This window comes from Salvia hispanica, chromosome 6 (assembly GCF_023119035.1).
Source record: "Salvia hispanica cultivar TCC Black 2014 chromosome 6, UniMelb_Shisp_WGS_1.0, whole genome shotgun sequence".
NCBI classification, from domain to species: domain Eukaryota; kingdom Viridiplantae; phylum Streptophyta; class Magnoliopsida; order Lamiales; family Lamiaceae; genus Salvia; species Salvia hispanica.
In genome coordinates this window covers 36182754-36202617 of record NC_062970.1, presented here as the reverse complement: position 1 = coordinate 36202617, position 19864 = coordinate 36182754, and the positions used below count along the sequence as shown (strand labels likewise).

The 19864-nt window shown below is 35.3% G+C and overlaps 2 protein-coding genes, 1 long non-coding RNA gene, 3 other non-coding genes and 1 pseudogene across 7 annotated transcripts; 4 read left to right on the top strand and 3 right to left on the bottom strand.

Annotated features, from left to right (window-relative positions):
* Positions 1-190: 190 nt before the first annotated feature.
* Positions 191-1446, bottom strand: LOC125196297. Its single transcript, XR_007171845.1, has 3 exons — positions 1188-1446; positions 681-751; positions 191-272 (listed from the first exon to the last, which is right to left on the bottom strand). It is a non-coding gene; the product is annotated as an uncharacterized LOC125196297 (long non-coding RNA).
* A 105-nt stretch (positions 1447-1551) lies between these two features.
* Positions 1552-4036, bottom strand: LOC125196296 (ferredoxin--NADP reductase, root isozyme, chloroplastic-like). The gene is made up of 5 exons (XM_048094751.1): positions 3796-4036; positions 3651-3707; positions 2870-3202; positions 2537-2756; positions 1552-2205 (listed from the first exon to the last, which is right to left on the bottom strand). Exons 1-5 carry the CDS (start codon positions 3817-3819, stop codon positions 1706-1708), a joined length of 1134 nt encoding a protein of 377 aa, XP_047950708.1. The 5' UTR covers positions 3820-4036; the 3' UTR covers positions 1552-1705.
* Positions 4037-5302: 1266 nt separating this feature from the next.
* Positions 5303-8034, bottom strand: LOC125197360 (annotated as a pseudogene).
* Positions 8035-9620: 1586 nt separating this feature from the next.
* On the top strand, positions 9621-9685 carry LOC125197662. The gene has a single exon (XR_007172194.1). It is a non-coding gene; the product is annotated as a small nucleolar RNA U49 (small nucleolar RNA).
* A 149-nt stretch (positions 9686-9834) lies between these two features.
* On the top strand, positions 9835-9978 carry LOC125197660. The gene has a single exon (XR_007172192.1). It is a non-coding gene; the product is annotated as a small nucleolar RNA snoR2/U65 (small nucleolar RNA).
* A 274-nt stretch (positions 9979-10252) lies between these two features.
* Positions 10253-10335, top strand: LOC125197638. Its single transcript, XR_007172171.1, has one exon. It is a non-coding gene; the product is annotated as a small nucleolar RNA snoR77Y (small nucleolar RNA).
* Positions 10336-15884: 5549 nt separating this feature from the next.
* LOC125191813 (U3 snoRNP-associated protein-like EMB2271) lies at positions 15885-19727 on the top strand. 2 transcript variants are annotated; one of them, XR_007171254.1, is made up of 8 exons: positions 15885-16366; positions 16515-16857; positions 17093-17317; positions 17702-17927; positions 18041-18216; positions 18461-18526; positions 19123-19428; positions 19496-19727. XR_007171254.1 is itself a non-coding variant. In XM_048089232.1 (7 exons), the coding sequence occupies exons 1-7, from the start codon at positions 15948-15950 to the stop codon at positions 19198-19200; spliced, it is 1533 nt and encodes a 510-aa protein (XP_047945189.1). In that variant the 5' UTR covers positions 15885-15947; the 3' UTR covers positions 19201-19727. The 2 variants fall into 2 exon arrangements, 1 of the variants encoding a protein (XP_047945189.1); XM_048089232.1 differs by having other exon boundaries at positions 19123-19727.
* Positions 19728-19864: the final 137 nt, after the last annotated feature.

Sequence of the window (19864 nt, the reverse complement as noted above, 5' to 3'; positions counted from 1 at the left end):
TGAACAAACGAAAGGTTAAAGTATCCCCTCACGTGCACGTCATAAAGATTTATAAAAGGCCTAAATGGTTTAATTAGGGCAAACGTCAAAGGACAAGGTTCGACTACAAGTGAGAGAAGAACACTAACTAGCCCTTTGCAGCATACACAATACAACATGAAGAAATTAGGAAAAAGGGGCCGGAACTTACGCCCATTTTGGGTCAGGAGCCCCACAATCTGCACATACACGATTATCACTTTGACTTAAGAGATCTTTCAATCTTCTTTTGCCTGCAAACATCTCAGCATTGAGATATAAGGCTATCATGACCAACATAAACCATGAAACAAACTTATTCAATCGTTTGCAATGGGAAAGCAGCAAGTTTGGCAAGACAATTCTCGTGCAGGAAACAGGCAATGCATAGTGCCGGACTAACATGGAGGGCAGAGCTTTCTTCACCACTACACTAAGTTAAGAGTTATGTGAATACGGACAGCTTGTGAATCTTCATACAATCATCCGAAGTCGACATAATATTCTAACTGAGTGAGGTAAACTAGTTAGACAAACAAGATTTAAGGCCAAAAAGTATAGGGAAAGTTCCTAAATTGTGACCTCAACTGCACAACTGTTACTATTTTTTCCTAGGGCTAATATTTATCAGCTTCCAAAATTCAAGAAAAATGAATACCGACCTGAAGATGGTCTCCCCAGAGCAGATGTACTCATTGATCCGTTCACACAATGCTATCATTAAGCACACAACCTAAATTCATCGAAAATTTGAAATTCTTAATTAATTTCCGTTTTTTTTAATAAACCGTTCAAACATTAAGCAATGACTCAAAAAGCAACAAAATGCAGCATTTGGGAGTCTCAAAAATTGTATCTTTGCCTTAGAAACATTATTGGAACGGAATTACAAACATAGTGTGTGTTTAGAAAAAGCTTTACAAATGAAACCATTCTTGACATGGCATCAGAATTAGATGGCTGAAAATGCCAAAGAAATTCAGCAATGCAACATCCAGAAACAAAAAATTCGACCAACGAAAGGAAACCATACTAAAGACGAAAAAAAATTATAAAGGAGAAAAGGAGAAGAAAATCTTGAAATATTTCATGGATGTTGCCTGGGATCTTTTTCGAGCTAAGAGAAATGTTATCATTTGACAATTGAACGCAATTCAGAGAAATATTACCTTTTTCTGGATAATTTCTGAAGCAGAATCAATAATAGAGGAAGAATTGGAGACGAAATAGGCTGTTGTATTTTTTATCATAACTGTTTTTTTTCATGTCTTTCTCCTCTTCTTTTTTTTAACCTTTCCTATAAAATTTGTTGGATTTGAAATTTCCTTTACATTACTCCTTATTACCAAGTACTACTATGCAATGTTATCTAGTTACTTTTATTCGTTTATTTAATTACTTTGTCTGATCGCAAATTTATAATATTAATAATATTCCATATTATTTATATTCGAATTTTAACTTGACGATCTCAACCAAAACTCCGGCGTAGTGATTATTCACCAAAACTTGATACACAAACAATGGCAGCCCTTGAAACAAGTACCCAGTAATGCATTCTCCATCAGTAAAATGCTACAAACAATTCTCTTAAAACTCAACATATGTTTCACCTTCAAGAATGGAAAAACAACCATTCCATAAAAAGGAAGGATTATCTAAATAAGGGATAAACCTTTCTCATTGCTCAATACACTTCAACATGCCATTGCTTGTTCTTCTTGAGCTGTGAGAGCTTCTCCTCCCAGCTCTCACCCCGTTGCTCCGCCACCTTCTTCAAGGTCTCCTGTATCCCTGGCATCATCCCTTTCAGCCCGCAGAAATAGATGTGTGCCCCGTTGTCCAACAGTTTGAAGACCTCATCGCTGTACTCCTCGATTTTGTCCTGGACGTACATCTTCCCCCCGTTTTTGTTCTTTTGTTCTCTGCTGAGGGCACGGTCAAATCTGAAGTTGTCGGGATAGTCCTCGAGATACTTGGAGAACTCATCGTCGTATAGAAGGCTGTCGGTGTTGGCTACTCCTAGGAAGAGCCAGGCTAGCCCGCCGAACTTGAATGTGGGGACATTCTCCATTAACATGCGCCGGAGGTAGCCCCTGTAAGGCGCAACACCAGTGCCGGTGGCAATCATGATGTGGGTGGCGTTTGGGTTGTCTTCAGGGAGGAGCATTATCTTACCAGAAGGCCCTGCAAAACAACACACTGAGTTTACAAGACAGGCCAGAAGTCTGAGGTTTGATTAGCAATTACAAGGGCTGCTGATTCACAAACATAGCTCAACTCGACCAATTGATAAAGCCAACGAAACAAATCAAAGATTATTAACCTCTCCAAAGATAAAGATGAAACATGTTTCCAAGTTGCAAAGATAACAATGTGCTATAGTATATATCGAAGGATATGGTTGTGTATGCATGTGTGCGTGTGGATGTGTTTATGTAAGTTAAATGTGGCACTACTGTTTGAAATCTGATTCTCGTGATTAGAATCATACAACTTGAGTTCATTGTGATCTTACCCGTGATCTGAACCTTGTCGCCAGGCTTTGAATCACACAAAAAGTTGCTGCACACTCCATTCTTTGAGGGATCTTCCTTCCCAGTCTCAGGATCGTAATAGACTGCACGTCGAACACACAAACTCGCTGTCTTGCCATCAAAGGAGTCACCATATCTGGTGGATGCTATGGAATACAGCCGTACATTGTGTGGATTACCAGGCTTTTTAGGATTCTCACCCTGAACGAGATGATATACAAGGAAAAAGAAAATCAGAACAAAACCAAGCGTATCATAGTTCTCAAGAGTTAATAAAAAACACACGCTGCTCAAAAGGTAAGGATAAAACATACAGGAGGGATGATTCCGTAACTCTGTCCTTCCCAGTAGGGAACTTTGCCACCATGGTCGATGACAATGTGACACGTCTCTCCAGGAGCATTTTGGCCAACGAGCCTTTCAACAGACACAATGGTCCCGGTGTACGGTTCCTTGTTCTTGAACAAGTGCATAGGTGGCTCTTTTGCATCTTCCAAGCTCAAGGGTGAAACGGCCACCTTAGGCTTGCTGGCTTGTTGCACAGACATGCAAAGCACGGGCCGATTTCTGGACTGAGAGCTTGCAACTCTGAAGTCCAGAGATAGACTAGAGGTCCGCGATTTTTCACGAAAACCGACATGAGTGCTCTGAAACACAAAGAGATTCAATCACACAACGGAGAATTAGTATTCAAGAACTTATATTATGAGCATACGAATCTTCAATCAAAACAATGCCACTTCAGAGGTGATAAAACGACATGAAGCGAACAAATTGAAATGGCACTTTGACCAACTAGACCACCCTAACGGATAGAACCAGCTCAATGCAAGCTTAAAACGTGAAAAAGGGGAATGATGAAATTAAACATAGATCATAAACATACCCCAAACTTATTCATTAATATAAATCGTGAATCAACTCAGAATTAACCGAGACAAAGACACAGAATCATGCAGATGAGATGATCGAAATACACATGATCAAAGATTTAATTTGCAATTAACAACAAAATGCAGCATCAAATCAACAAAATTACATTGTGAAACCAAAGCTGAATTCGATTTACATGAGCAGTAAAAAAACAAAATTAACCTTGAAAACGGATTTGCGGAGAGAAACATCGTTATTAACGGAGACCGCGACTGGGACCTGCAAAAAGGGGGAGAATTTCGGAGAACTCAAAAGGAGTCAACATCAAAACAAAACAAAAATGCATAAATCGTAAATCAAAACACACCTGAGAGAGAGCAGAATGAGCCATGGATCGGATCAAACAATCAGAAAAAACGAGGCCTAGGAGGAGTGATAGGATATAGAGTAGTGCGCAGGAGAATCAATGGAAATGAAGGGCGGAAGGGTTGAAATATATAAAAGAGGGTGGTACTGTTAATAATTGATTAGTTAAATAATTAATCAAGGATGGCTGCTGACGGCGGAGGGTCAGAGCTTTTGGGGTTCGTTAAAGGACAGATTCTTGGCTCTTCAGTTATGATTAATGGAGTCTACAGTCTACCCTCTCTCTCACAACATACTCAAGTGCAAAATAATTTATTACTAGTAAATGTGTTAATTTGCTGTTCCAAAAAGGAAACTTAATTCCATTTCAGGAGGTACAATTATAATAAAGCGTGGAAAATTAAATTAAGATTGCTCCATATTTCTATCTGTCGTTGTTTTCTTAATTCTCTTTAATTTGACTATGTTAAAGCAATTCTCGCTAACTTATTTTATTTTTGTTGCTGTTTCAAGATGATTTGAGGTTTAAATAAGAACTGCTTTGATGAAATGCAGTGGTTAAGGGGTTGTACTTTTTCTATTACTATCAGGATAAATACATATAGTCAACCTTTTTATTTTAGAAAATTCGAGATGGAGTAATTTGTCTTTTAGTCAACCTTTTTAATGTTAGTAATTAGAGCAATCGACTTATTATTTCGTATAGTGCATAGGAGTAGTATAAAATATCTACCTAATTTACACTGAATCACTGATTAACCCATTCAAGTGACTGACGAAACTGCCAACAAAGGAGCACCCAGCAAGATGGAGTGCATAGCATCATTGCAAGAACTAAAACCATATACATTTCTTGAATCAAGATTTCCTGCTTAACTTCAGCATCAACATTATAATGAGGCTGCACAACAGCACAAGGATAGGATTTATCGCCTCTGACATAAAAACAACCTTCAGACAAGAATAGCGACGCCCTCCTTCTTAGGAGCCATGGCCACCTTGTTTCCAGGGAAGGCGCTGTGCGAAATTTCCCCCCGAGCTTTGAAGCTATATGGCTCGTGCATAGATATCTCGGAGAGAACTTTCCTGTTCAGCTGAATGTTCTCCTTCATTAGCCCGTGCATGAAGTTTCCTTAGTTCACCTGTCATGAATCATGTGTAAACTCATATCAGACAGCAAAACTTCCATTCAATATAATATGAGCATTGCTGACAGGCGGATCAAGACAGGTTGATAAGTTTGTAATACGAGAAAAGCCTGACAGCTCTATGATGACAAACAAGAAAAATACATAATCAGCCTCCAACATCACCCATTTTCCGTTCCTTCTCCGAGAACACATAAGTCATAAGTCGGGTATATTACTATATCCGCAACGTCAAGATTAAGGATGCAACACTCGAACAAAGGTTCTAACTAGCTTAGCCTTTTTCTCAAACTCTATAGACCTTCTCCATTTCTTGAATGACTTTTACTAGAGTCATACAAAAACTGTTATTAACTTTCATTTATGCGAATGCCTAACCAATTGATATAATATCGAAAGAATGACATTTTATTCTCGTTCAAATGTGCTACCAAAAATTAGACCCGGCTATCTTTCAAGCGGGGCCTGCAAAATAACCATCGCAATACATACACATTTACAATGACAAAAAGAAAAAGAAAAAAAAAAAAAAAAAAAAAAAAAAAAAAAGTAAATGGAGATTCGTTGGCACAAAAAGTTATCATCTACGCAAATCACACAGCAACAAGGAAAAAAAGCTTCCTACATGTTAGCAGAGTTATAATATATACAGGCACCACTGTTTCTTGCAGAAGGAGGCGCCATCACAATCTTCTGTTATAGGGTTCCATCTTCGCTGGCCTCACAGCTTGCATCGTCCCCCTCCTGCCATTCACTACCCACCCTTCCAACAGCTTAAAAACATCCAAACTTGATTCATTTCTCCATGCTGGAGGCGTCGCACAGTTGGATTCTGTCATCGCTCTCAGAGAAGAATGACCGACTCTTAGGGTCTGAAGTTTGGCGAATGACTCCCTCATTGCAGTCATCGCTTCAAAGAAACGGGTGCAAGATGCCAAAGCAACAGGAATTGGACGGAGCATTTCCTAAACAACAGATTAAGACAATGTCAAGAATGTAAAATATGTGATATAAAAGTGTTTTCTAATGTTCATTAAGTAAAGAAAATGGCATATAATGCATTTGCTTACTAGACGAAAAACTATAGAAAAAAGTATCACTGTTTTAAGGCCCTAAGAACATACAAAGTCAAGTTATAGTGTATGAGTGATTGCAAATTTTGCTCTTTCTTTTATCTATATTTCCATACAGTTTTAAGCCACTAGCTTCACAGCGTTATTTATGTGACAATTACCTAGCAAAAGTTACCGAAAAGGATTTCCTTCTTATGATCCAATGTTTCCTATTAATAGTTCTATTCTTTCATGAGCTGAAACATTAGAATGATGACATCAAAGTAACTAATTCACGAAGCATAAGCTTCGACCTTATCAATTCAGATCATCAATTCATGAGGACCTTCCTCAAAAGCACAGTTCTTATTTTTGGATGAATGCCTAATGGTTAAAATTTTCAGGATTCAGCAAATAAAATATCACTTCATGCAGTGACAGAAAAGGAAGCAAATGCATTGCTGCGGTGCATGACATTTGTGAGTTTGAAACTCAGAAAAAATTTGAGATGCACAGCTTAACTTACCCCCCATACTGTAGGTGGTTCTTTAAAATTTTGGCTCCACTGAATATCAGCAACGGATGCTGTTAAGGCCCCATAATCACTTGCTGTCTTCATTAACAATTCTGAAAATTGTTTCTGTGCAAACCAGAAACAGCAGAACAAGTATTAGAGATCTCTAAGCAGTCATATTGGAGATCCTCAAGTTAATTTTGATAGCAGCAAATTAAACGATATAAATGCAGGGAAATATCCACCGTAGCTCAAGTCTCAAGGGATGATATTTCAGTAAGCATCAACCTTTTAACAAATGGTAAATTGACAACATAATAGTCTGAACCGCCTTACAGTATGTATTTCATTAAAAATTAGTAGTATTTCTGAGGTTCTAACTTCTAATCTGGTTCGACTTCAATAAATGTGAGTAAATTCACATTCGATAACTACCTGAAACTCAGCCTCCACAGGTATGCAATCCAACGAGTAAGGTTGCTGAAGACGAGCTATAATACGATCCTAGAAAGGAAGCTAAAATATTAATGACCTATAAAGTTTAAACAGAGACAAAAATTAAACATATCGTGCATGAAGAGTCAGAAATAAAAGAAAAAAGTAAACAAAAACAGTTATCTCAAATATATCACGGGACATTAACATTATCTGCAAATTTTTTATTTGAATTCTATTCCAAAAGCATAGGAATTGGGTAGCAACTCATTCTATTTACCTTGTTCTGAATAACATCTTTCAAAATAGTTGTGATTCGAGCTAAAGTCTCCATCTTCTTCTCCATTTCACTTACATGCGTCAAATGAGCCACATTCTTGTCTTCCTAAAAAATCAACAAAAAATTATAAGAGCTATCAAAGAAGAATCATTCCGCATACAAGATCAGATAGGAGCAATTTATTAAGGAAAAACACAAAATGATCGGTTTCAATGTCAGAACCCAAAATTCAAGTAAAAATTGCCAAAATCCAAAATGCATCACCTTTCGGCCTTGAAGTTCAACTTGCATATCCGCTAGTTTTCTCTGAACAACAGTCAATTCTCTCAATATCCTTATCAAATCATCCCCTTTTGCACCAGATAAATTCTGAATATTCTCCTGATTGAACAACAGATCAAAGTCAAATTCAAACCCAGCTCGCCACCAACAAACATTACCGCAACACGAGATCGATCATATATGCGGACGGTTAGAATGCAAATTTTATCAGTTCTAGGCCTGATGAACTACACGCAATCGTAACAATTGCATTGCCAACTATCCAAATCACACACATATTGGAGCAATTCTATAACATATCCAGCTTCACCAGGTTTTAGTGTATCTCAGAGACCTGAGAAGGCGGCGGCGCGAATGAGAAACCGAGATCGGCGGCGATGGATAGGGCGTCAGACATTCCCCCCACTCTCCTCAGCGGCTTCTTCCCCACCCAAGTGGTGTCGCCGCCCATCGACATCACACGTTTGTTGTATGTTAGTGTGTATACGAGCGGGAACACCGGCAGGCACAATTGCCGGCGATTTAGACGGCGGAGGATCGGAGTGAGTAATAGTGGTCACGAAATTTGAATTTTAAAATTGAAATTTAAGTCCTTACTATTCCTTAGAGCATCTCCTACCGCGGACGTCGTGGAAGTCGACCGGACGTCCGCCGTAGTGAGCAAAATGGTAGGACACGGACGTCCCGTGCGCCCGTCGGATGGGCTCGGATATCCGATCCACGGGCGGGCGGACGTCCGCCACTGTGGCGTGGAGCCGGAAGTTGAGGTCGGACGTCCGACAAAAAATAATTTTTTTAAAAATCTCACTAAACCTACAAGTTTCATTTCTACTAAAATGGAGTACAATAGGAACTCACCCACCACGAGCGGAGGAAACACACCAACGTTTCCCACCGGAACGGAGGAAAACTTTGCGGGGATGAATCCCCAAATCGCGGGGATGGCGGAGATTACTCCCCAAATGTTCTACAATATGTACAATTGGATGAGTCAGATGGGTGGGATGATGCCCGGGGCAGCGGGGATGGGTGGTACGCCGCCAAATATGGCGGGGGTGGGTGGGTCGATGCAGCACAGGAGCCCGAGGACGCCTAGGGAATCTGTCTATCGCTCATATATAGATTTGTTGGCCGATGATTCCCCTATTACTGTTCCGAGAGACTCTAGTGGGTAGGGCGTCACCGGAGATGCTCTTATTAGTTCCCAATTAAGTTCAACAATCAACACTGATTTTAACTGATTTTAAAAATATAAGCCCTTTCATTCCCCTTAAAGAGAGAAAAGGAAATAATTTTAGTAGAGAGTGATGTCCACATTATTATAATAATATAAGTGTTAATGGTAATTATATAAGTTATAAATAAAATGATGTGTAGGAATAGTATATTTGAATTTTTCAAAATTAGAAAATTTATACTTTTTAGGAACGGACTAAAAGGAAAATAATTCATATTCTTTGGGCACGGAGGGAGTAGTAGATGATAGTGATAGATAGATATGTTAGTTTCATTTTAATATATTTATTTTATAATAATAAAATATAAGTGAAATAAGATTAATGAAATATAGAGGATATTCTCTTCCTGGTTCACAGAGTTTGTGGAGTACTTTGTTTCACTTTAGTATTTTCATTGTCTCACTTGAATCTATAGAAATAAACATTAAATAAATCATTCACTCTCTTGGTAAAAAATGACTACACACCTCCATTTAATATAAAATCAATTTTTTTTTAAAATTTGCATCAAATTAAATTGGAATAAATTTATGAGATGGAGGAAGTAAATTTAATGGAAGATTATAATGCGACTCTAAAGTGGCATGACGAAAATGGATAATCTAGATTTCTAAAATGGGGCAGATAGAGTATCTTGAAGTTGATAAAAGCAAGGGGCTATTTTGTAGAAGATATACTAATGTATGGGTTAATTTGCAATTTCCGAACTTGCCATAAACCCAAACCCTAAATCAAGCAGCGATTTCCTCTCCCCAAACCCTTGTGCCATTCCCTTTAAATTCTCGAGCTCCACAGCACAATTACATCATTCATCTCCCCGCCGCCGCAGAAGCAGCTCACATCATCTATGTCATATTCTCACTATTTTTATATTCAACCCCAATGAGGAAGAAATCCCAAGAATAGGAAGTGCCGTATGACACTTTAAAACGCAGCGTTTAGCTCCGTCCGCCGCTTCCATTCACCGCCGCCGATTCTATGTCTATGTGGCGTTAGAATCGGTCGCCGGTCGGTCGCGGCGCCGTTGCCGCTGTGTGGTTGATTTGAAACGGGACTCTGAGGTTTTAAAGTTTCATTTTTCCTACGCCGACGGTTCAATGCCACGTCGCCGGTAGCAACGGCTATGACCGGCGATGTCATGATTGAACCAATATCAAACTCTTTCGCATCCTGATAGGAACCTGTGGATCGATATTCACCGTTCGTTCACGGAGCCGTTTTGTGCGATTACAATTTTTTTCAATTTTATTATTTTCGTTGAAAATTAGATTCAAACTTGTGTTTCATGGAGGTCAATGAGGATGGAAACATATTTATATATCTGGAATTACCGTCTGAATTTATCTTGATGGTTTAGATCGACTATCTGAGGCCAGATTTTTAGTTTTGAAGTATTTATTTTAATTTCTTTCTGAAAATGATTGTTTGATCCAAACCATTTCTGAATTTGTTGAGAACAAATGCAATGACACTTTGATTTTATTTTATTAGCTTGGTTAGTTTTAAGTGAGACCTGTGATGATTAAAAATATCAATATATCTGGAATTACCGTCTGAATTCTCTTGATGTGATCAGCAATCTGAGGTTTACTATTTTTAATCCCAAAGGATTGGAAATCATCTTTTCGAATTAGTCTCTGGAGTATTTATTTCTTCAAAGAGGTTTTGAACCTCTAATCAAACAAACAAAATTTTGAAAAAGAGATAAAAATTTAATTTTATTATTTATTGTAGTAGTATATTTAGCAATAAGAAGAGATAAAAAATTTATTTCAAATCGTAACGTGATTTTAAGGTTGATTTGAATTTATTATACAAGTATTTAAGTTAAAAATTTAATGTTTTTCTGAAGTGATAGTACCAAACAAATTATGAATATAGAAATTGTTTTAAGTTAATAAATTTTTTATATCAGTTTTCAATGAAAAATATTAAAGAGTTTTATTATGTAGGCACAATTATCTACATTTATGATCACTACCTTATTCTAAAATAGATTAAAAAATAGATAAATCTAAGTGACCAATTTTGTACAACTAAAAATTAATTTATTTGAGAAAAAATCAATTTATTTATGCATTTAATTAAAATATATGGACGCATATATAGTACATGAAACGTGCATAATACTTGGTTTATCTATTAATAATTTTTTGTATAATTTAAATAAGTAAAATAATATAGAGGCAATTCAAATATGAAAAAAAAATTTAAAAATGAAACTGAAGACTAATTAAGTCCTTTTAACTTATCCATTGACTTCATTTATTAGTATATAATTAATACATCAAATTACTTATAGTATAATCTTTTTGGTTGTACAAAATTTTGTTGTATTAATTATATATTAAAAAAATAAATACAGTTAGTGGATAAGGGGAGTCTTATATTGCTAACTCAATGTTTAATTGCTAGCTATAACTCAATAATAGCCATTAGATATTCAAATTAAATGCCTAGATCATTAACTATGAAATGTCTATACGATCAACAATTTAAATAAGTAAAATAATATAGAGGCAATTCAAATATGAAAAAAAAAATAAGAATGAAGCTGAAGACTAATTAAGTCTTTTTAACTTATCCATTAACTATATTTATTAGTATATAATTAACACATCAAATTACTTATAGTATAACCTTTTTTGGTCGTACAAAATTTTGTTGTATTAATTATATATTAAATAAATAAATATAGTTAGTGGATAAGGGGAGTATTATATTGCTAACTCAATGCTTAATTTCTAATTACTTCTTAATAATAGTCATTAAATATTCAAATTAAAGGCCTAGATCATCAACCACGAAACGTTAATACGATCAACAATTTAAATAAGTAAAATAATATAGAGGCAATTCAAATATGAAAAAAAAAAATTAAAAATGAAGCTGAAGACTAACTAAGTCTTTTTAACTTATCCATTAACTACATTTATTAGTATATAATTAATACATCAAATTACTTATAGTATAACCTTTTTTGGTTGTACAAAATTTTGTTGTATTAATTATATATTAAAAAAATAAATATAGTTAGTGGATAAGGGGAGTGTTATATTGTCAACTCAATGCTTAATTGCTAACTACTACTCAATAATAGTGATTAGATATTCAAATTAAAGGCCTAAATCATCAACCACGAAATGTCAATACGATTAATTCCAAAAAATATCAATAGGGGTATTAATGTCAAGTTAGTTATAACTAACTTTTAAAAGAAATCTCAAAACTTTAAATTCATATAATATATATCAAATTAAGGATAATTTTATAAGGATTCCAACGATATACTACAAGCATATGTTCCGACGTCAAAATTTGAAAAAAAAATTAAAAATTTTAATTTTTTTCGTACAGCAAAAATGTCAACATACTATATAAAATATGTCAATACAATACATGTAGAATGTCAATATAAGCATTGTGTTGACATTCTCAAAGCATTGTGTTGATATTTTCTAACACTATATTGACATTTTCATCCAAAACCCTAATTTAAAGTTTTTTTTATCTTTTTTTATTTAATTAATAAAAACGAAAATTACACGTGGCAAATTGTAGACCACACGTTTTCTAAGATCCTATGGCCTTAAATTAGTTGTAATTAGCAATTAAATGATGAGTTAGCAATTGATCACTCCCCTAAAAGAATATATATTATATATATTCTTTTAGGGGAGTGATCAATTGCTAACTCATCATTTAATTGATGGTCTACAATTTGCCACGTGTAATTATCGCTTTTATTAATAAAATAAAAAAAGATAAAAAAAAACTCCAAATTAGGGATTTGGATGAAAATGTCAATATAGTGTTTCAAAAATATCAACACAATGATGCTTTGACAATGTCAACACATTACTTTAAGAATGTTAATCCATTGCTTATATTGACATTGTACATGTATTATATTGACATATTTTATATAGTATGTTTACATTTATGCTTGTACGAAAAAATTAAAAATTTTTGATTTTTTTTTCAAATTTTGACGTCGGAACATATGCATGTAGGATATCGTTGGAATCCTTATGAAATTTCTTTAATTTGATATATGTTATATGAATTCAAAGTTTTGGGATTTCTTTTAAAAGTGAGTTATAACTAAACATGTAGTTAATTGACATTAATACCCCTATTGATATTTTTTGGAATTAATCCTATGGCCTTATTGACGTTTTTCGTTGATCGTATTGACATTTAGGGATTAATGATCTAAGCCCTTAATTTAAATATCTAATGACTATTATTTAGTTGTAGTTAACAATTAAGTTATGAGTTAGCAATATAACACTCCCCTATTCTTTTAATATATTGTTATATAACTTGTATTGCATATATTCTATTAATTTTATATTATATATATTTATATTCTATTAGTATCTATAAAATAAAAAAAATTATATATATATATATATATATATTAATATATACTATTTTTTTCGGTCTTTCGTTTTTTTTTGTTTAAATTTCGGTTTTTTCTGTTTGGTTCGGTTTTTTAAGTTCGGTTTTCAATTTTTTGATTTTTCGATTCGGTTCGTTCGGTTTTAATTTTAGCTTAAATTCGATTTTTCGGGTGAAAAACCTAACCGAAACCCGAATGCAGACCCCTACACCCTTCACTCCAATCAGTGGCGGATTTAGGGGGGGGCAGGAGGGGGCGGTCGCGCCTTCCCGGCCGTTCGGAGAGCCTAAACTTTCCCTTGAATCGAGCCGAAAATAGTATATCCGCCCCCTCCGTAGAGTGTAGAAATATACTTTGTTTTCAATAAATGGCATATAAAATGGAGTGGTCTAATGGTTTGTGTGTTGATTTTTTTCTAAGAGGTCTAAGGATCAATCCTCAACAAGAGCATACTTTTTTCATTTTTTATTCTTTTAGTTTATCAATTCATATTTCTTTCTTATCATCAAAATAATACCTTTAAATACTTTATAAAATCTGAACTTTTACTAATTTTCCTATATTAGGTTGTTATATTTGTTCTTTAGTTAAAACTATTTTCAATCTTGTGTTAATGTTTTTTTTTCCTAAAGTACTTATAATTTGTGATCCATGCATCTTAATTATTTTCTATGTAATAAAATAAATATTTAAATATTTTTGAAATCTAAATATTTACTGCTTTACTTATATTACTTTTGTATATAATATTTATGATGATTTTGAATATATATAATATTTACAATAATTTTATATTTTAAAATGAGTAATACATATTTGCAAGCTAATGCATGTTTATATTTTATTAACGAAGCTAGTGTTACTTAAATATTAATACAATATTATTTATTTTATTATTAAAAATAATATTAAATTAAATATTAAATATTTAAATATTAAATTTTTGCCCCCGCCATTTTCGGGGTCTGGATCCGCCATTGACTCCAATCACATATTTGTTTCTATTTTTTCCACTCGTCACTCGAAATAAATCACGACGACGTCAATCTTATGGATACCTTAGAGCAGTACATGTTACTTTTCTAGCCCATGGTCAGCAGTATTATTATGAAAGGCAAATGCTGTGAAGACGACAACAACAGAAAGAATATGTACCTAGGCTATTCCTCCATCGAGAGTCGATCTTTTGAGAGCGTACTGTAGGCACTGAATGGCTAGTTGCGGACTACTTTGCTGATGAACTACAGCGAAGCTTGATTGTTTTTTGCCTGCAATTTAGAATGGGGCATTTTAATCCTTGACGCTTGTTTGTACCTTGTTTTTAGTTTGTTTCTCGTTATACTTTTTTCAGCATTTTAATGTCACGAATATTTTAATATCGTGTTCTTAAAAGTTAAATCTACGTTATTTTGTTATTTTACTTTATTTGAGGAAACAAATTGAAAAAAAATGAAATTGGTAGTGAAATAAATTTGGGTGGATTTTTGGGGTGATATTGCATGGTTTGAGGCTAGAAGACAACGTGTTGACGTGATGGGAAAAAAATGGGATGAACGGATTTATAGGTAGCACCGCTATGGCCTTATAGGACATCATTTCATAACGTGACAATAACACCGTTTCCTTCATATTTTCCTTCGTTCTCGCGCATTAAATTATGTGTCATTAACATAGCCATTATCTATCTCCACTTTTAATAATTTAATAAGTCTTATTTTAAATTTTAATATTAATAATTACTACTTCCTCCGTCCCTTAACATTTCTTAAAATCCATGTCGTCAAGAAATGAGACTCCTAATGGCGCACGAAGGGAGTATAAACTTTCTAATTTTAAAAACTTTTTTCTCTCTAATGAGGTGAGACCCATTCTCCACTAACAATACTTCAAAAACTTTTTCTTTCTATCTTTCTTTTACTCTTCCGATTACACATTAAAATCAAATGTTCACACTCTTTGGGGACGGATGGAGTACTATATACCAAGTTTTTCAACTCACAATCTTGTACTTTTAAGCGTATATTAATATTAATTTAATTTACTCCCTGCGTTCTATAGTGGAGTAGTTGAGTTATTTTGTCATTTTGATATGTTCCATAGTTGTAAGTAATTTCGCTTTTTAGTAAAAGTAAGCACATTTCTTCTCTCTTACTTTATTCTCTTTTCATCTTTCTACCTTTTATATTTCCTACTTTATTCTTAATTTACTTAACTCGTTTAACACAATTTTTTTAAATCGCACGCCAAAAAAACGCATCTTATACAGTGGAATGGATAGAGTATTATTTGAAGACAATTTTCTCTAGAGATAAAAATAAAAATAAAATATTATTGTATATGGAGTATAATTTATTTTAAATATACTAAATTTATTTAAACCATTAAGAGTTGGTAAAATTTTTACCTAACTTTAATTCATACTTCCTCCGTCCTCTAATAAGAATCACATTTTGTCATTTTAGTTTGTCACACATTAAGAGTTATATTTCACTTTTATAAAAACTGGTAAATAAGTCTCACATTTCACTAACTTATTTCACTCATATTCTATTATAAAATTAATATAAAAATGTAGACTCTATATTCCATTAATTTTTCAACTCGATGCTTTATATTTCTTAAAACACGTGCCCCCATTAAATGTGACTCATATTGTGCGATGGAGGATAATTAAGAAACGATTTAAAAACCAATTTATAATTATAGTTAATATTAAATTTACCTGCAACCCAAAAACCCTACACATAAATCTCTCTAAACCGTCGGAAAAGCGGACAACCGTCGGACAAGCGGAAAATCATGAAGGGCGGCAAAAATCTGAAGAAGAGACCGTCCCATCCGGCCAAGGACAGGAATAACATTAAGAAGCGCTTTTCCTCTAATGATTCCTTTTTTGAAAATGAAGTCACTGATCGGAAGCGCCACCGTAAATTCAAAAACGACGAAGAGATTAAGAGCAGTGACGAAGACGAAGATGAAGGAGAGTACGGTTCCGAGGCGGATGCGGAGGAAAAAGAGGAGGAGACGCCGGCAGAGAAGCGGAAGCGGCTGGCCGACGCCTTTTTGGAGAAGCTCAGGGCGAAGGAGAGGGAAAAAGACGAAGATGAGGAATCTGAGGAGGGTGAAGGGCGGAGGGAGAGGGATACGCTTATTGCTAAGATTTTGCAGCAGGATCAGCTCGAAGAGAGCGGCCGCGTTAGACGAGCTATTGCTTCTAGGTTTGTGTATTTTGTTACCTCAATCTTGCTATGTTGAAGTAATTTTGGAGTTTAGGGATTGTATTTTGTCTAAAATTTTGTAGTTAATTACCATTGATGTTTTGCTTAATTGGTGTTTGAATTAGTATTCGTATGTGTATTATTATAGGGTTCAGAAGCCAGAAACGAGTGAGGGATTTCGAATCCTAGTAAAGCACAGGCAAGCTGTCACATGTGTGGCTCTATCTGAGGATGACTCGAGAGGATTTTCGGCGTCAAAGGATGGTGCCATTGTTCACTGGGATGTTGAGACTGGGAAGTCCGAAAAGTACCTCTGGCCTTCTGATGAAGTTTTGAAGGCTCATGGTTTGAAGGACCTGCAAGGTCGAGCTAAGAAACACAGTAAACAGGTTCTAGCGATGGCTGTTAGCTCTGACAGTCAGTATTTAGCTACTGGAGGCCTTGATCGGCATGTTCATCTGTGGGACGTCCGCACACGCCAGCACCTTCAGGTGTGTTCCATTTCACTGCAAAACAGTTTCGAAGATGGATTCGTTTTTTTGCATGTGACTTTATTGAATAAAATTTGATCTTTGCGGAGTGTAGATGATTTGTTGTGGAGTTCATTATTCATTTGATATGCATCATATGGAGTACTTAGATATTCAGCATCCAAAGATGCAAATTGGTCTCAAGCTTTCATTTTTAATGCTTAACACAAGACATTTTATGTAATGTTATATGCAGGCTTTTCCGGGACATAAAGGACCTGTTTCTTGCTTAACATTTAGACAAGGTACTGCAGAACTCTTCTCCGGCTCATTTGACCGCTCTATCAAGATTTGGAATGCAGAAGATAGGACTTACATAAGCACACTATTTGGTCACCAGAGTGAAGTTTTGACCATTGACAGTTTGAGAAAAGAACGTGTATTGACTGTTGGACGTGACCGTACCATGCATTTGTGGAAGGTAATTTATGTTTATATATATATCCCAGTGCTTCTGGCCCTTTCTACCCCTGCTCGTTCTGTTGTTTTCACATGTGATATCTGGTCAACTGATATGCATCAAAACATTGGGACCTGCAGATAGAACAGTTCTTATCACCTTTATGCTAAATAGTCTGAAATTAAGATGCCACTAATAAAATGCATACGCGCTAGTTAAGAATGCTGCTTCCAAGCATGGATTTATGGGGTTCATTTGGTAATTTACCAAGATGTCCATTTTTCTAACTCATACCCTTGTTAATGGAGAATATTACTTACTCTTTAACTTGGTTAGATTGTGGAGTTGATATTTTTTTCCCTTCTATTATTTGACAATAACTACTTGTTACACATGCAAGAATAGGTACCAGAAGAATCACAATTAGTATTTCGAGCTCCAGCATCATCACTAGAGTGCTGTTGCTTTATTAATAATGATGATTTCTTGTCGGGTTCCGATGATGGAAATGTTGAGCTCTGGAATGTGCTACGCAAGAAGCCTGTCCATATTGTAAAGAATGCACACGTCTCATTTGGTGAACCCAAGTCTGATCAGATTAATTCGGAAGGACTGTCTAATGGCCATAAAGGTTACCAGTCTCTCGATGCAACACAGTTTCAATTGATAGGAGTAGCCTTTCGGCTATCTTAAGCTATGGGATTCTGTTCATGCAATTCATAATTCTCTGTTCACCTCTTACAGAAAATGATGCCCAAGATTTATTGAGACATGGTTCAACTGCTCTTTCCTGGGTCAACTCGGTGGCTGTCTGTAGAAGCAGTGATCTTGCTGCTTCAGGAGCTGGAAACGGATTAGTGCGCCTTTGGGCAATTGAAAATGAGTCTAAAGGCATTCGTCCTTTATTTGAGCTCCCCTTGGTAAGCTTTTCCTTCCTATTTCTTCCAGATTATTGAACAAGCTCTCTTGTATAACATCGGTTCAAATTTCCAAGGGCCATCAGTTAGAAAATGTAAATTCAGGATCTTTTAAGTTACCATGAAATGATGACAAACAAATTACCTTCAAACCCATGTGGATATCACATTATATCTGTTTGATGCAAAATTTTATTTAAAATCCATACGCTATAACTTACGTTTCTATTGATGGTTTTAAACACAGGATGGATTTGTCAATTCGTTGGCATTTGCAAAGTCTGGAAAGTTCCTAATTGCTGGGGTTGCTCAGGTGAAAATTCTTTTTTCTCACATAAATGTTTAGATCTCCCCACCCTGTGAAGTTTGTGTATTAATTTGAGAATTGGTAAAAGTTGACGCTATGTCTACAAGACCTAGAATTGGAAAAAGTACTCGCAATGCTCTTATTTGGCATTGCATTTTGTTCTTTAAATGCCTAACAGGGTCAGTACTTGCTTTTCTGTACATTAGTAACCTGAAATCAAGAAGGGTTAAGGTCAGCTGTTAGATCATATAGGATTGTTTGACCCACCATCTGGACTTTGGTCATATTGATATGTGGAACTGGTTTTATGTGGTGTGTGTAAATGCTCTTCAAAGGTATGCATTGATTGCATAATGTATAAAAGATGTTAAGGGAGCGTAGCTTGACTTAGATGCAGTGTGGAATTCAAGCACTTCTATTAGTAGACAAACTTGATAAGCTATTGTTACTCGACATATATGGCACATGTGTATATGCCCCCTGATTCTGCTATATTTTCCCGGCTCCTACAAATCTATCAAAATTTACACTGGTTCACCATTTGATGTTATTATCATAATCCAGAACCGTATTATCAGTCTTAACATTTTATCTTTTCACAGGAACCTCGGTTAGGAAGGTGGGGACGCGCTGCTTCTGCCAAAAACTGTGTTGCATTGCATCCTTTGAAGCTGTCATGACACTAATTCTTCTAAACGATGAGATTATTAAAGCAAAAATTGAGAGCCTGCTCCGATCCTGACTGGACTCAATTTGTACTTACTCAACGTCTCAATCTTGAATGCTAAAAAAAAGGATCAACCCTGTACCAAATCAATGATCTGGCATCGTGTGTGGCCTCCAAAAATTCTTTGTGGCACAAACATGAGGATGCTAATCTGTGTGATGTACCCAACTGGGAAACTCAGGTAACTTTCTAGCTGTTGGTGAGGGGTGAAGTGAAGTGTTCTGAAAACCTCGTTTCATGGCTTGAAGCTTACAGAAATCCTTTTTGTGCGGTCCCCTTTTCATCATTGTCTCGACGGAAGCAGGCCTCACATTTTGCTGAAAAATTTTGTATTTGATGGGAACCATTCTTCATCTTGATCAATTTTGGATCTTGTTTGTTAGTGTAGAATCTATCATTAAATTTTGAAGGGAAAACGTCAGTGGATATATTTGTCTCCCTTTCTATTTATGCAAGGAAAATGTGGAGTAGTTCTTTTAATGGGCTCTTTATGGATTCATTCTTTTATCATGGTCATATGATTTTTTATGGGGATCATTTATTTTCCTTTTCACTTCAAATAGGTGAATCAAATAGGAGTAAATAACAAGTTTTAAGGCACAATAAAAAAAAGGAAC

Bases quoted from the DNA above. Each gene is read 5' to 3' on its own strand.
- LOC125196296 (XM_048094751.1), bottom strand. From the start codon at position 3,819: ATGGCTCATTCTGCTCTCTCTCAG. The intron at 3,708-3,795 runs GTGTGTTTTGAT...CCCTTTTTGCAG, and splicing joins CTCATTCTGCTCTCTCTCAG to GTCCCAGTCGCGGTCTCCGT. The intron at 2,206-2,536 runs GTAAGATCACAA...GTTGTTTTGCAG, and splicing joins CGACAAGGTTCAGATCACGG to GGCCTTCTGGTAAGATAATG.
- LOC125191813 (XM_048089232.1), top strand. From the start codon at position 15,948: ATGAAGGGCGGCAAAAATCTGAAGAAGAGACCGTCCCATCCGGCCAAG. The intron at 17,928-18,040 runs GTTACCAGTCTC...CACCTCTTACAG, and splicing joins ACTGTCTAATGGCCATAAAG to AAAATGATGCCCAAGATTTA. The intron at 18,217-18,460 runs GTAAGCTTTTCC...TTTTAAACACAG, and splicing joins CTTTATTTGAGCTCCCCTTG to GATGGATTTGTCAATTCGTT.